A 15,922-nucleotide genomic window follows, 5' to 3' on the forward strand; every position below is an offset into this window, starting at 1 on the left:
TAGAGTTATTCATCGGGAAGCTCCCACACCAAAGAGCTTCGTTATCTTCATTTATAGTCTCTGCCTTAGGTACAGTCTTAGATGTCATCTCCTCTAATTTATTCCGGAGTTTGGAGAAAGGGGTCTGTTTAGAAGAGGGCCTCAAAACTAAGATGCACAGTCAGGCTTAAGGACCATTTTGGAACATGAAGTGGTTTGCAGGGCTGCCATTTTGTCAGTTTACTAACTGAATCAAAAACATAAGATTTCAAAGAAATCTGTTTTACAAAGCCTTCTGTTCATGTGGAAAAAAAAAGTCTTGGAAAATATGTATATTCACATAATACAAACTGTAATAACAGCAAACATTCATATAGCATGTATTACGATCAAGACACTGTTCTACAACATGTTTTCCACATATTAATTCACTTAATCTAACAACCATATCTCTGGGCTGAGAGAAAAGCACAGAAGTTGCAAGTCTTTTTTGAGAAGTGTGAAGAAAAAGTCATCCACTTGTCCCATGTCCAGGCTGCTGAAACCGGGCATTTTAGGGCAATGGTGGCCTGTGACCTAGTTGCTTCATTCCAAAAGTTGGGGTTCAATTAGACCTCTTAAATTGTATAGCCACACTCTCATATTCTCAGACACTAAATTTATACCAATGTGAAGTTGTCACCCAACGCTAACCATGCAGGCCGGTGTGGCTGGAGTCAAGTTTAATTGAGTTCCATGTGTTCTCACCCAGGGGGTTGCTCCTGATCCAGTTTCAACATGTACACTTCCCATCAGGAGGCCTGAGTGGTTTCATCAGTTGCCCACCAATTTTCGGCCAGGAAAAGTAACAGCATTACGTAAAAGGGAAAAAATAGCTTGAATATTCTTTTTTTATATAACTGAACTGGGAAAATGAAAAGCAACCATTTATGTTCTACTTCATGCCAGGCATTGCAGTTGGTGCCTTTAGTACACTTGTTTTAATTCTTGCAACAACACGAGAAACAGGGGAATATTTTAATGTCAAAGATGAAGAACCCAGCAATCATAAAGAATCACTGAAAAAGTGCATGGCGTAGAATGAAAGATGTTCTTTTGCAGAATGGAACTGAAGGTGTAAATGTTCTATTTTTGTTCCCAGAGCTTAAGACAGCAATGGATGGTGAAGTAGGACTTAATATTACTTGATCAATGGTGAAATTGACAATCCACCAAATATATAACTTCCCTCCTTATTAAGAGTTTTGAGTGGAACCACATAGTGATTCAAATTTATCAAACATTTGATAAAAAGGTAGGCTTTACTGGTGTTGAAGAAGGTGCCAGATTTTTCCCGTTTCCTTAATAGCACCTTAGGAAGGCACCTAAATGAGCATAACCCATTTTCACAGAAGAAACTATTTTTTTAAGACAGGGTGGGTCCAGGGTGATTAGAGAATCTTCATATGTAAATATTCAGGGATTCTCAAAGAGTTTAGTGTGAAATACAGGGAAGATTCGGGCAACCTACTTGTAAAAGTAATTATGCATCTTTTTATAAAAATATCTTCTTTTGTTGGGAAGCCTGGGTGGCTCAGCCAGTTAAGCTGTTGGCTCTTGGTTTTGGCTCCGGTCATGTTCTCAGGGTCCTGGGGTTGAGCCCTGCATTTGGCTCTGGACTCAGTAGGGTGTCTGCTTGAAGATTCTCTCCCTCTGACCTTATCCTCACTCTTTGTCTCTCTCAAGTAAATAAATAATCTTTAAAAAAAAATCTTCTTTCACTTGTTTAAGGATTAGGAAAAGGGCATAGCAGATATATACATTTCTGAATATTTAATTCAGCATATAACTTTCCTAAAAAAATCAGTTTCCCAAAATATGACCTGCTGATATCTGAAATGATTTCTATCAAGTTATATCTAACAGTATCTAAAATCTAATAACAGCAGCAACTACAGTTTTTTTTTGTTTTTTTTTGACAGACGGAGGTCACAAGTAGGCAGAGAGGCAGGCAGAGAGAGAGGGGGAAGCAGGCTCCCTGCGGAGCAGAGCCCGATGTGGGCTCGATCCCAGGAATCTGGGATCATGACCTGAGCCAAAGGCAGAGGCTTTAACCCACTGAGCCACCCAGGCGCCCCGCAACTACAGTTTTTGTCCATGTTATTTTATGTTTGTATTCAAGATGAAAGAAAGCCAGAAAAATACATTTAAGAAAACCAGTACGTCGATACACCAAGAAACAAAGACGTGCAGGAGGGGCATCCTATAATGAAACAATATTCAGATTAGGATATTATGATATGATTTAAAAAAAAACACTGCTATTCAAAAAATATTTGGAAAATAGAAAAAAAATCATATATACTAATGATTTCATAAGAATCTATCACAAATAACCAAGTCTGCCAAAAGAGCATCACTGGATGAATGATAAAGATGGGTATGAAGAAAATCATAGGGAATTGGACAGAAAAAGCCAATGTAGAAAAGAGTTCTCACTTACAAAATATGATGGAGAAAGAGATGCACTCATGAAATACACCATCAAGACACTACCAAGGAAAGGTAAGATCACAAGAAGAGCCTACAGTGAAAGATGACACTGAAGCAACAGAATTTGAGGTTTAAATCTTAAGAGAATTGATGAACTGAGAGCTATGGATAGTGGAAAGAAATAGTGAGGGAGAGGATGGGATGTTCCAGTAGACTTGGTGCAAGAGTATGGAAGGAGTTGCCATCACACACAGTCAGCAGCTACTGTGCCCTGTCCACTGGGCAACAGACTCTGATGAGTGGAAGGAAATGAAGATTCACTCAGCAAGCCCACGCAGGGGGCAAGATGAACAGGGTTCCTGCTTTGCGGAGCTTACGTTCTTGTGGGGCGATGCAAGCTGTGCATTAAGTAACAAGTAACAGGCAAACCAGATTCGTTCTGATGGTGATAAGTATGAAGAAAATGGGACAGAAAGAGTATCTAGAGTACGACTATTAACAAACTGCTTCTCACTTTCCATCATGCTACAACATGAGAAAACAGACAGAGGTCAGGTGAATAAGAAGGAGAGAGAATGGTGAAAAACTTCTCCCTTTCTCTCCTCTCTTCTTCTCTGCGTACCCCCACTATTGTGTTCTTAGGGCCAGTGTCCCCAGAGAAAGGGGGAGACAATAAGCTGGTCTATAAAGAATGGTTAGTAAGACCTGTAAGCAGTGGCTAGAAGAACTGAATCATTTAGCTGTGCTCAGGAGGAAAAAAAATTGCACAATTTTAAGTGTAATCAGAGTTCTCACACTGAATTTGCTAGGTACTCAGGGTAAAAATTCTACATACAAAAAGGATGATGACCTATACTCAGTCAGCAAAAGAAAGATTGAGGCCAGAGGAAAACCAAGTACAGCAAGTACCGTAATTAGGAAGACTCCATACCACTTTCAGCACTATGTTAATATAGTAAGAAACACTGTAAAAAACAACATTCTCTCAAGAAAATGCTAATTGGGAAAACAAAAGCAAACACAAATATAAACAGACACAGACACACACACACACACACACACACACACACACCAATGTACAAACATACTAGACTTCGTTTTATGAACAATCCATGCTAGAGGATTTCAGAGAAAATCATATATAAAAACGAATGTCAATATAGAATATTACTCGGCCATCAAAAAGGACGAATACCCACCATTTGCATCCACATGGGTGGAATTGAAAGGGTTTATGCTGAGTGAAGTAAGGCAAGCAGAGAAAGACGATTATCATGTGGTTTCACTCATATACGGATCATAAGGAATAGAGTGGAAGACCACAGGGGAAGGGAACGAAAACTGAATGGGAAGAAATCAGAGAGTGAGACAAACCATGAGAGACTCTGGACATCAGGAACCAAACTGAGGGTTACAGAAGGGAGGTGGGTGGGGGATGAAGGAACTGGGTGATGGGTGTCAAGGAGGATATGTGTGCTGATGAGCACTGGGTGTTATATGCAACTAATGAACCACTGAACATTACATCAAAAACTAATGGTGATACATTGGCTAGTTGAGCATAATAAAAAATTTAAAAATATAAAAAAAATGTCATGATCGGACATGTGAAAGTAAGAGAAATTTAAAAAAGAAGAAATTTAGGGAAGGAGAAGACAAAGAAATGGGGCTGATGTAAGAGAGAAAAAAGAAATAACTTTTTTTTTTTTTTTAAACTAACACAGAAAGAATGAGAATACCAGTGGGAAAAAAGGCAGGAAGTTGGCAAAGGGGCCCAGGATGGTATAATGAAGTGACCCTATCTGTCCAGACAACCAAAAGGGAATTGTTGCAGAGACCAATAAACTGCTGGAACAGAATGGATGATCATCAGTGTTCTCACCACATTCTGGAGGCCAAGAACTTTGATGGGTGAGGTGGAGAGGCCAGAGGAAGGAGGACAAGAACATGACCTGTCTACATCTCCTGATCTCCTCTTGCCGAGGAAGGACTGAGTCCCTGCTCCTTGCTGCCTCCTAGTGCTCAGGGTATGTGGCTACAATCAGCGGGACGCGATACCCAGAAGATGCAGGATCAGCATCCTGAGCCATTTTTTAAGATCCAAATATCAGAATAGCTGATTCACTTGAAAATGATATACTTCAGAAGAATACCAATTCATTATTGTATGGTGACATGAAGTTCTTCTGGGATTCCTGTGACAGCTACAGGTCATGAGCTAACTGACCAGCGGTAGTCTATATTTGTCTCCCTCGCCTTGTTTACCTAAACAAGAAAATGACTGAATTTGAAGAAATGCTGCTTTATAGAGGAAATGAATGGAAATGACCCCGATATTCGGTATTATGAATATCTGGAAGCAAACCCGGCCTCTGATTCACTGATTTTCAGAGTTCACAGCCAACCACTTAATGGTACCGGGCTGCTTTGGAAACAGTATTTTTGTGTTAGTCAGTCACACGTATCACAAAAAAGGAGGAGAAATTATGCATCGACTAGAGTTAAAACGCACCAGCTTACACTTTAGGGAGATGCCGCAAGAATCAAATATTTCTCGACCAAATGTATCAAGGATTCTACCTGCTGTTTGTTTGACTACTACCATAATACTCTTACTTCTGAAATTCAGAAATTTATCACTTAAGATAATTTGCTGGCAGAGTGAGTGGTGGGGACTTTTTGCCAGTAGAAAGGTCAAATAATTTTCCACAGTGCACTGCCATTTTTAAGCTTTACAATTTTACTATAGGTGACCCAAGGGAAAGCTCATTATACCATTATACACAAAAATTACATTGTGAGTTAATGGAATGTGAACAGTAAGGCACCAGCCTTGTGTGCTGTCCCCCACTGCTTTTTCTGAAATACCTAATCTTAGCGGATTTTGTTTTTAAAATTTGTTTTTCAATAAATTGTGGGGGAATTTTTGCACATAGAGAGCAAAACCCCTTGTCTCACAATGAGGCATTGTTCAACGGAGTGGGCTTCTAGATAGAAATGCAAGGCTATTCTAAGGACGACAGCATGCAATACAGATTTAGAGTAAAGCAAAAAAAGTAAGAAAAAAAGTCGACTAACCTAACCCACCTGAGCTCGGCTCACAGGGGTCAATGTCCTCGTCATCGCTGGGACATTCTGCTGAGGCCACGAGGATGTCATCGGTGGTCTGTAAAAGAATCACATCGAGTAGATTAATTTTTTTGTCTTTTAATTTTTTAATTTTTTATTAACATATAATGTATTATTAGCCCCAGGGGTACAGGCCTGTGAATCTCCAGGTTTACACACTTCACAGCTGAGTAGATTAATTTAAAGGGACCTAGCAGATACGCTCATCTTTCTCTCAGTGACAAATGAAACATCGTTTGTGTTTTCCTGATAGGCTGAGAAACCAAATTCAGTATTTCCCTTCCCAAGGACACAGAGCCTACATTTTTCGACCTATTTTAGATCTCTCATGGATGTATTTGCATATTTGTGAAAATCTGATTGCAACTTGTTTTACACACAGAAATGGTGACAGCCAACTTGCAGTACCCATTCATCCAACTGCACAGAGAAGCTGCACACAGTAGCATATAGGGGTTTAAAACAACCTGGCAGAAGCAGATGATTTGAAATTTATTACAACCCTGGAGTGCTACAAAGTATGCATCAGTAGGCTTTATGCAGTACTTGTGCTTAGCTTCCTAAAAGCAGAATAGCTATAACCTTTTATATTCATGACCAGGTAGAATTTGATGAATCTTTGAGATATAGCTTGTTATTATTAGGAAACACAGATTAAGCAGAGAATATATTTCACTGATGCATTAAAGGGAAGCAAATATAGTCCATTTGAGGAAGTGTGTGTGTGTGTGTGTGTGTGTGTGTGTGTAGCTTTCACACTTGATTCTTAGTTTTGCAATATTCAGTAGCGGGTATCATTTCACCATTGTCCTTTTCATTATTAAGGTTTCATAATAAATGAAAAGCATATGGAGGTTGATATTTTATGGCAAAAAGGATAGAGGTGACAGTTTTCTCTGTGACATTCTAGTTGCTTCGTTGCACTTACAGCAAAAAAGATAACCACCACTGTAATAAAAAGCAGAGTGTGTAAATCCTAGCAGTTAGCCACATAATCAACACATTTACAAGCACCAAAGGTTGTTCTTTACTGCCACTTACAAGGAGCAGCAAACTCGGCATAGATATTGCATAGAAATTGTGAAGGTTTGCATCAGATTTGGCTAATGCTAAAGTAACAAAGAATTCAATGCATAAGACAGAAACTATCTCATTACATTGGCTAAGGATTAAAGATAATTGTTTAGATGACACTCAGAACCACAATACTGATTATAATATATTATAATTATATATACCTTATTTAAAAATGGAATTACAGTAATATAGATTCTACATGAAAGAAAAAAATGTTATGACTCATTTTCATTAAAGGAGGACTTAGTATAGTCAGAGATTAAAATATAAACAAATAAATGTTAGGAAAATTATGCCTTTTGAAAAATGAAGACGAAGGATAATATACTTCTGTGACAAAACTCAGCTTAAAATTCTCTCAAGTGCTTTAATTACTGAAAAATAAAGAATTTGTTCAGATGCTACTACATCATCATGTAACGTTAAATAAATACAGGCATTTAAATAGCATTTTGAGATGGTTTCATGTTATTTTGCTCTTCATTCCCCTGAGAGACAGTTGGGTGACTGGATTCGTTGATTTTGCTGCTGTTATTTTAAGAGTTAGTTCAAAGCATCAGTTTTCCTGGAATTGTAACTGTTCATGTCAGTGATAACTACTAGCAATTGGTGTTATGGTCACACAGGTATCTTTCATTAAAGTGAGCTTTAAAAGGCAAAACCCCTCTTCCTTTGGGCACCAGCACATTTTGCAGGATAACATCCAAACAGACTTGATAATAGCAAGTTACTGGATTATGAGGTCTTGCTGGTCAATTTTTCCAATTCACCCCAGAGCAGATTATCTGGTTTTTATATTTTGTTTGTTTGTTTGTTTGTTTGTTTTAGAGTCAACTTCAAGTGGAAAGCTTTTTTTTTTTTTTAAAGAGTAGATACTCTTTAAAGTTACTTTCAAGGTTACAAGAGAATTTCTCATTGCCCTTGAGGAATTTTAATTATATTGATGAAATTAGTTTGGGTTGTTGTTCTGTTCTTGACAGGGGGAGGAGGAGGATGAGAATAAATTTTTTTATCCTGTGTTTCTCATCCCAGGAATGATGCTGCCCCCTTTCTCCTTCACCTGGGGCTTGTGGTGGGGGGAGGGGGGGCATTTGGTAATGTCTGCAGACAACACAACTGGGCTGGGGACTCTTGGGGGACTGTCTGCTACTATTAGAATCCAGTGAGATTCCGATCTAATAGGATGTTAACAGCAGCTTCCCTTGCAGAGACACAACCTATACTGTGCATGCAACAGCCCTCTCACCACAAAGAATTTTATGAGTCACAATGTCAGTAGTGTGGAAATTGTGAAAAGTCTGCTTTAAAAGTGTAAAACTTGTTCTGAGCCTTATTTTTCTCATCTGAAAAAAATGGAGGGATAAAACTTCATATTGTTGTAAGTATTAGCCAGAAAAATTACCTAAAGTAAGACCACATTGTAGATGCTCATAAAGTTTGTGATATTATCAACATAATTGTTGTTATTTCAATAAATGTAGCACTGATTTAATCTTCTTTTGCACTATATATGAGTAATATAATTTTAGATATTAAACCGGAAGTGGTATATGTGAATTATTCTCAACCTTTCAGATCTCACATTAGTATTTATATCAAAATACAGTAGCTATATTGGTACTTTGTTGAACTAAGCTTCCATCTTTTACTGCCTAGATTTACATTTTGAATAGAAATCAAACATCAAATATAAATAATGAAGGCTGCTTCTTAAAATAAATTCATGGGCTAAAAATGTGGGACTCAGTGGATAGTGTTTCATGAAGACTAAATTATTTAAGCCACACAAGCTAACTTTTGTTTTAAAGTTGACCTATTTTCTACATTCTTCTGGAATAATTCCACAGCAAACAGAAAGTGTGAGGATGTTCTCAGTGTTATCTTTCACAAACCCAGCACCTCAAATAACAGAAAACATCATAAAATAAATAGTACCTTCTATAGTCCTCCTACAGTAGTAAAAAAAATCACTGTATAAATACGATCCTACTAAAAAACTGTATTTTCATTTTTAATGTACTTTTTCTGGTATAATGAATACACGTTCTTGTTTTCCATATTTATTCCCCTCAGAAATGGAAAACCAGCAATAGTCTTCTGAATAAAAGATCTTGAATCAATAGATACCTTGGCAGAAATCATCACTTTATGAAAAATCAGGAAGTGGCTCAAATGTAGGGAAAAAAAAAATCAAATTTCATTTGGGAGGCTGAATTAACTGAACAATCTCCGAGCCAAAGCTGTGTAATTTAAATTTAATTCCCTGTGTTTGGAGCTGCCTCTCTATGACACACTGTTGAGAGAGTGGTAGAAAGAAACTCAAATATGTCGCATTAATCAATTCTATTCTTCAGTATACTTTCCCTGATGTTTATAACCTTTTTCAGAAAAGAGACAACCTGCTGAAAGAGACAGAATAGTAATCAAGCAAAAGCATTAGCTTTACACAACCGTCCATTTAGATAAATGTCCCTAACTGGGCATTTAACCACTCACAGGTCAACATGCCAGGCTGGTCTTCCCTAATTCAGAAGGGCCCATACACTCACATGGCAAGCATCCATTCTCGTTCAAAATGTCTACTCAAAATATCTAGGTTTCCTTACCTTTAGGGGAAAAAAATGATGTGGACAGAGTTTAAGAAATAAAGGTACTGAAACCTAATTCATTATGCTCTGTGGGAAAACACCAACATGTTACAGGATACAGAAATATAATCAGGATGGGGGAGAAAGGATGTGTATAGCAAAAAAATTACAACTTATTTAACTTATGGGACAGCCATGGTTATTAAGAGAGACACCATTTGGTGGGTTAGAAAGTAGAGAAAGTGGTGTATTTTTGTTCTTTCTTACTTACAGGCATTCTCCCCCCCAACCTTTAATGGTGGAAATTGCTGTGCAGTCACTTGCTATCACTTAAAAAAAAAAAAAAATACAGCACAAATGCATATCTGTGTGGCAAAAAGGTATGATGAGAGGGTAGATAAACTTCATCTGTAAAGTTATATCTCTACTAAGAACAGCAGCCCTACACTTTATTCCTCATGATAACCAGCTTTACTGAAGACTGATACATTCTGATGAGAACACCTACAAGAAAACTCTATCACGACAGACCTGCTTTGTTGAGGAAAAGAAGGAACTCCCACTACGCAGAAGGATGTCCACTATGAATTTGATGTCCACAAAGAAATTCATGATTTACTTTAAAATTGTGATTATAACTTTGTTTCTAAAGGGCAAGAGTTTATCTGGCTATACATCCAAATACAAGGTTGAGAAACATTGTCTCAAGCAATGGTGCTCCCTGGTATAGCAGGATTGAGCCTAATCTTTCACTACTGTGATGGACGTTTAAACTGAATTGATCGAGCTGATGGACAGGGTGAGTATGGAGCTAGCTGATATGAGACATGTTTTGCTAACTGAGGGACACCTGTTCTTGGTGATACTTTTTTCTGTGTGAAGCTGTTCTGGAAGTGAAAGAGCATTCATGTCTGGCTTGCAGGACTGAATCTGATAGTCTCTCTGGAAAAGATTTATTGCTAGGTAGGATTCCATGGGAAAAAAAAAAAAAAGTCGAGATTCAGAATTAGTGTTACAAATTGCCTAAGCCAAGGTCCAATGCATTGCACTGATAAACCTGTAAGACGAGAAGATTCTAGGAGTTGGGGTAAGTGACAAATTTCAAGAGGAAAACTGCAGAAAAACAACCCCATTGGGGCGCCTGGGTGGCTCAGTGGGTTAAGCCTCTGCCTTCGGCTCAGGTCATGATCCCAGGGTTCTGGGATTGAGCCCTGCATCGGGCTCTCTGCTCCGCGGGGAGCCTGCTTCCACCTCTCTCTCTGCCTGCCTCTCTGCCTGCTTGTGATCTCTGTCTGTCAAATAAATAAATAAAATCTTTAAAACAAAAACAAAAACAAAACCAACCCCATTATAGTACATATGGACAATTTCCAAACCATGGGTCAGTTTGGCCAAATCGAAGCAATAAAAAAATACATCCAATTGGCAATTTTAGTTAATCAAAACAACCCTATTAAAGGTGCACAGTGAGTTTAGAGACTCTGCATAGATTCTGTGGTAGCTTCCACAGAAATCTCAATCAAGCTTTTGGTTCTTATTTATCAATTATTTCTCTGAGTAGTAGATGCCATGTAAAGATGTCAATCCCATGGCTAACTAATCTCATAAAAATAAAAGCAATGAACTGTGATCCAATATGTGAAGCATAGCTCCAGCACATGAATAACAAAAAAACTGAGGATCAATTAGTTACCAACAAATATAAAACATCTCATCTATGCACAGCATTTTCAGGTGGGTACAAGATATGGTCACTGCCTAACAAGGTGTAAATTGTGTTTCCTGCCCCTAAACAACTTATTGTGCTTGCTCTATTCTAAAGCATGGGGGGAAAAAAAATCACTCACTGATACAAATAATGATCAATTCAATTCAAATGGCTTGTTTTTCTTGAAATGCAGCAGTGCTCCCCTAACTATTACTTCATTAAGTATTCACCAACAACACGGTTATGCAGAATGCAGATGGAGGTGCTATTATTCTGAGCATTAGAGTTAAGTGCATGCTCAAAAAAATACCCGTTTGTACACTCATTTACCCAATTTGAATGTTTGAACATTGGCATTCATGAATATTTAGGGCAAAGCTTAAATATCTCTGAAAACAGCCAGCTTTCACATTTCTTTAACATTTTTTTTTTCCCAGCCGATGCCTCAGGTTATTACAAAAAGTGACCATAAATCAGCTGTCTGCTTGGGGAAAAGACAGACTTGAAAGCCATTCAATTTTCTTCAAAAATTTTGTCACTATTTAAAATGTGGATTGGATAGAAAAACCCCACCATGGAAAAGGGACCATGACATCTCACTCATTTTAACATGCATTTTTATGTGCATTCGATACTGGTCATCCCGACAGGCAAAACTCAAAGGGGAAGATAGGGGTGAGGAAATAATGCCACAAAAAATGAATTTAAAGGAACTATGGAAGAAAGAAAAGAACTGGATTTCTGCTTAGTCAAAAAAGATCATATTTTAGAAAAGTTATGCAAAGTTGCAAACCTGCAAAAGAGAAACCTGGTGTCAGAAAACTTGAAATTAAATTTATATTTTAAAAAAGATAGTACCTCTCTCATACTTTTTCTTTAAGCTGCTAATGATCTTGATGGTAATATTGCATTTTCATTTTTAGCCAAAGAAACATAGGAGAGCTGGCCAAAAGACAAAGTTAAAGTCCAGTTTAAATTTTCAGACAGGTATTATAATAATCTGTTCTTCTGGATTCTCATTCATTAGAACATGGGGTATAAGAGCCTCGAAGACTGCTGGAAGTGGAGCGAAGATGCTGAAGGGGAAACCAGAATACACCTGTTATCAACTCAGTTCTCACTCTATTCAGTTTTCTTTTGGACAAAGCACTTTCTGAAATGTGTTTGGCCATTTCCAAATTGAATGGACATTGAGAGATGTTTACAATGTAAATCTAGGCTTTTAGTGAAGTCAATATGACTCTCTACTCCAACTATTATGACTGAATGAACTAATTAGTCACACAGGTTGAACTGAAAATCCTTATGGGGGTAATGATGCCAAAACAGATTTTTTTATCAGCGTAAAATGCCAATGATTGATCATTTCAACTAACATGTCTCCAAAATTCAAGCTTATGTTGTTGGCATTTAACACGTTAAGGGATAGAATCATGTTTTAGCCAAGCAGTCACATATCTTCCTGCATTGTACCAGACCTTAGTGATCATTAGTCTGACCACTTCATTGTACATATCAGGAAACAGAAGCTGCAAAATTAAGTGTTTTTGTTTGAACACAATTATAGTGCCAATTAGTGGCAAAACTATGAGACTATACTGACCTCAATAAATTGTGTTTGTCTCTTTACCTTATCCCAGATGACTTCTAACTATCCATTCATCACCCATCCATCCATCCATTCATCCAACCATCATCCATCCATCCAAAACCATTTTGTTCTTTAAAGGATGTGATATGATCTACAAAGATACACGATGAAATACATTTAACATAAATTAAAAGGTGGCAAAGGAGATTATTGGGTTTTAGATAAGTAATCACTAAAATTGTCACAAAGAAAACACACACACATACAAGGAGACACACACACAGCTAATTGCACCATTGATATGGCAGCACATTAAATAGACACTAAATAGGGAACAAAATGAATGCTAGTGTTCACTTTATTTAACTCTGGTTATAAAAAATCAAATATTGATATAATCACAGTTTTAAGTTTTTTTTTAAAGACTTTATTTATTTATTTGACACACAGAGAGAGAGAACACAAGTAGGCAGAGAGGCAGGTGGGGCCGGGTGGGGAGCAGGCTCCGGGCTGAGCAGAGAGCCCGATGCGGGACTCGATTCCAGGACCCTAAGATCATGACCTGAGCCGAAGGCAGAGGCTTTAACCCACTGAACCAACCAGGTGCCCCAGTCACAGTTATTTTGAAGTAATACCTGAAAGTTCTTTATTTACTTGTTGCAATCTTTTCTTAGGTGCTTAAAGACTTACACATCATGTCTCTTGTTTCTATACAAAATGTGTAACTAAATTTGGGGGGACAGAAAGAAATATAAATTATTGAAAATTCTCCTGCTTATTCTTTCTCCTTGACTTAGAACACTGCGGGCCAGGGGGTGCCTGGGTGGCTCAGTGGGTTAAGCCTCTGCCTTCAGCTCAGGTCATGATCTCAGGATCCTGGGATGGAGCCCGCATCGGGTTCTCTGCTCAGCAGGGAGCCTGCTTCCTCCTCTGTCTCTGCCTGCCTCTGTCTACCTGTGATCTCTCTCTGTGTGTCAAATAAATAAATAAAATCTTTAAAAAAAAATCTTAAAAAAAAAAAAAAAAAGAACACTGCAGTCCATTCTGGCTACAAAATTACTTCAGTGAGGGGGTACCCAGGGCTGGGGTGGGGGTCAGTTAGTTAAGCATCTGACTCTTGATTTCAACTCAGATTGTGATCTGATGAACTGAAGGACTGAGCTCCATTCAGACTCCACACTCAGCTCAGAGTCTGCTTAAGATTCTCTTTCTCCTTCTTTCCCTCTGCCCTTTAACTCAATGATCTTTTTTTCCCTCTTCTCATTAATCCACCACTGAATATCTTTCCAACTTCTGAGTTCTCCCTTATTAGCTACTGTTTTCACCACATAAGTGCTAATAAGATTCTTATTTTCTCTTTCTCATACAACCATCATTCAAGTTTTGTCAAATTATCCCTTACTACATCCTGGAAATATATAAATGGAAGTGGCCATTTATTAATAATATTGGCTGTCTTCCCATATACAATCTAGACAGGCATTTATTGATTAGGTTAGTCTCATTTACACAATGGACCTAGAATTAGAGGTTCAAAATCAAAGATGTGGAAAGAGCCAGAGGAAGCTAGCTACCCATAACAATTCTTTCCTACTGGGCAGTATGAAAACCAATGTCTTCTTGATAGAGCTTTAACCTGGGAACATAGGACAACTTATATTCCACACAATTCTTGCTGTATGGATTAGCAAGAAATAGGGATGTGGTTGGAAATGATGATGATTTAGTCAACAGAAAATTAATCTTCTGATTTTTTTGACCCATGACTTGAATATATGTAAGGTTCTAAACTAGGCTCCCCCAAATAAGCCAATGTCTGTAAAGTACTTTAATGTGTGTTTCTGCCAAAAACTGATTGACAGTAAACATTTTCTGGCTTGGATGTTACCACGTTATTTCATTCATACACTGAGAAGATCTAATCTTTTCTGACTGTAGTTAAGCTGGAACTCCAAGCTTCCCTATCTGACTTCTTCATTTCTTGTGGTGCTTACTTTGGCTCCCTAATACTTATATGAAATGGAATACTTTTCAGCCATTTTACTTTAATCTTTAGTGTGATGATCAATAATAGAAAATATAAGTTAGTTCAGAAATCAAGTTACAAATCTGGATTTTAAGCAATATGCATCATCTTGGACTAATTTTTGTGTTTTTGACAGTACTTAAGAATATATATGCTATATATGTAAGGATATACTATACATGTTAACACGTGTGCTATATATGTATATATAATCACTTGAATATATGCATCATAATAACTTCTCTATCTCACAGGGATCTTGTGGAGATCAAATTTGAAATGCTTGAAAGCACTTTAGAAACATCAGAGTTCCCACAATGCAGTGTTTATGTTATTATTAAAACTAATAAGGAATTATTTTTGTTCCTCGAATGACACTCTATAAAGAATAGTTCTGGGGAGAGCTTAAAGAGGGCAGCCAACTATCCACTTCACTGCATAACTTTCATTTTCATATCATGAAATCCTCCTGTCCCCTCAGTTGAATAGGATCTGTTTCTTTCATCCAACTAGCCCCTCACATAGATGTTGCTATTCTTGGGCTGATCCCCTTTATACAAAGATAGGATTCATTTCAGCCTTGCTTATTTAGTGTAATGTACAAGACAGGTAGTACCAATCCACACCTGGCCCTGTCATTCCTTCCTCGCTAGACCTGATCTCTTGGGGAGTCACTGCAGAGAGGCAGGGACACTGGAGACCTCTTGAGTTCTCCTCCTTACTCACTTTACTGGGACCTAGAAGATGGTGACAAGTTGATTTATTTTATCTCTACGTCCATGGTTTACTTCTCATGTATGCCCTATTACATCTAGAGTCTCTAAATGAACAGATGAGTAGGAAGAACAGATCATTCAGCAAACACTGTTAATTAAAGGAGCGCGAGAAGGAGAGGGAGGAGGGGAGGGAGGAGGGGAGAAGAGATATTCTTTAGGTGTGATCCCAGCTGCTTGTGCTCCCTATTATAGCGATTGTATTTGTAATTATAACATGATACTGTGTATGGTTGTGCCTTCTGTATGGATTAATAATATACTAATTAAAAATTTTTAAGAGATTCTATTTATTTAAGAGAGAGAAACAGAGATAGCAAGAGAGAGCAGGAGCAGGGAGAGGAGAAAAGCAGGCTTCCCGCTGAGCAGGGAACCGGATGTGGGGCTCGATCCCAGGACCCTGAGATCATGACCTGAGCAAAAGGCAGACACTCAACCAAAAGAGCCACCCAGGCACCCCACTACTTAACTTTTAATAAATAATATACTAATTAAATATTTTCTTAGTACATTGGGACAGTGGAGGTATTTGCCTTTCCAAACTATGTTGAACTACAAAAGTTTGGGAACAGCTCAGGT

General features: G+C 37.9%; 1 protein-coding gene across 1 annotated transcript in view; it reads right to left on the reverse strand.

The window, feature by feature from the left end:
- The window catches only part of LOC111148008 (neurexin 1), a 1,160,981-nt gene that overhangs the window by 18,551 nt on the left and 1,126,508 nt on the right, over positions 1 to 15,922 (reverse strand). The window contains 1 exon segment of the mRNA XM_022504343.1: positions 5,530 to 5,617. Within this exon segment, the coding sequence (XP_022360051.1) occupies positions 5,530 to 5,617 (88 nt within the window).

This window comes from Enhydra lutris, unplaced genomic scaffold (genome assembly GCF_002288905.1).
Source record: "Enhydra lutris kenyoni isolate GAN:26980312 unplaced genomic scaffold, ASM228890v2 scaffoldscaffold18, whole genome shotgun sequence".
Lineage (NCBI taxonomy): Eukaryota > Metazoa > Chordata > Mammalia > Carnivora > Mustelidae > Enhydra > Enhydra lutris.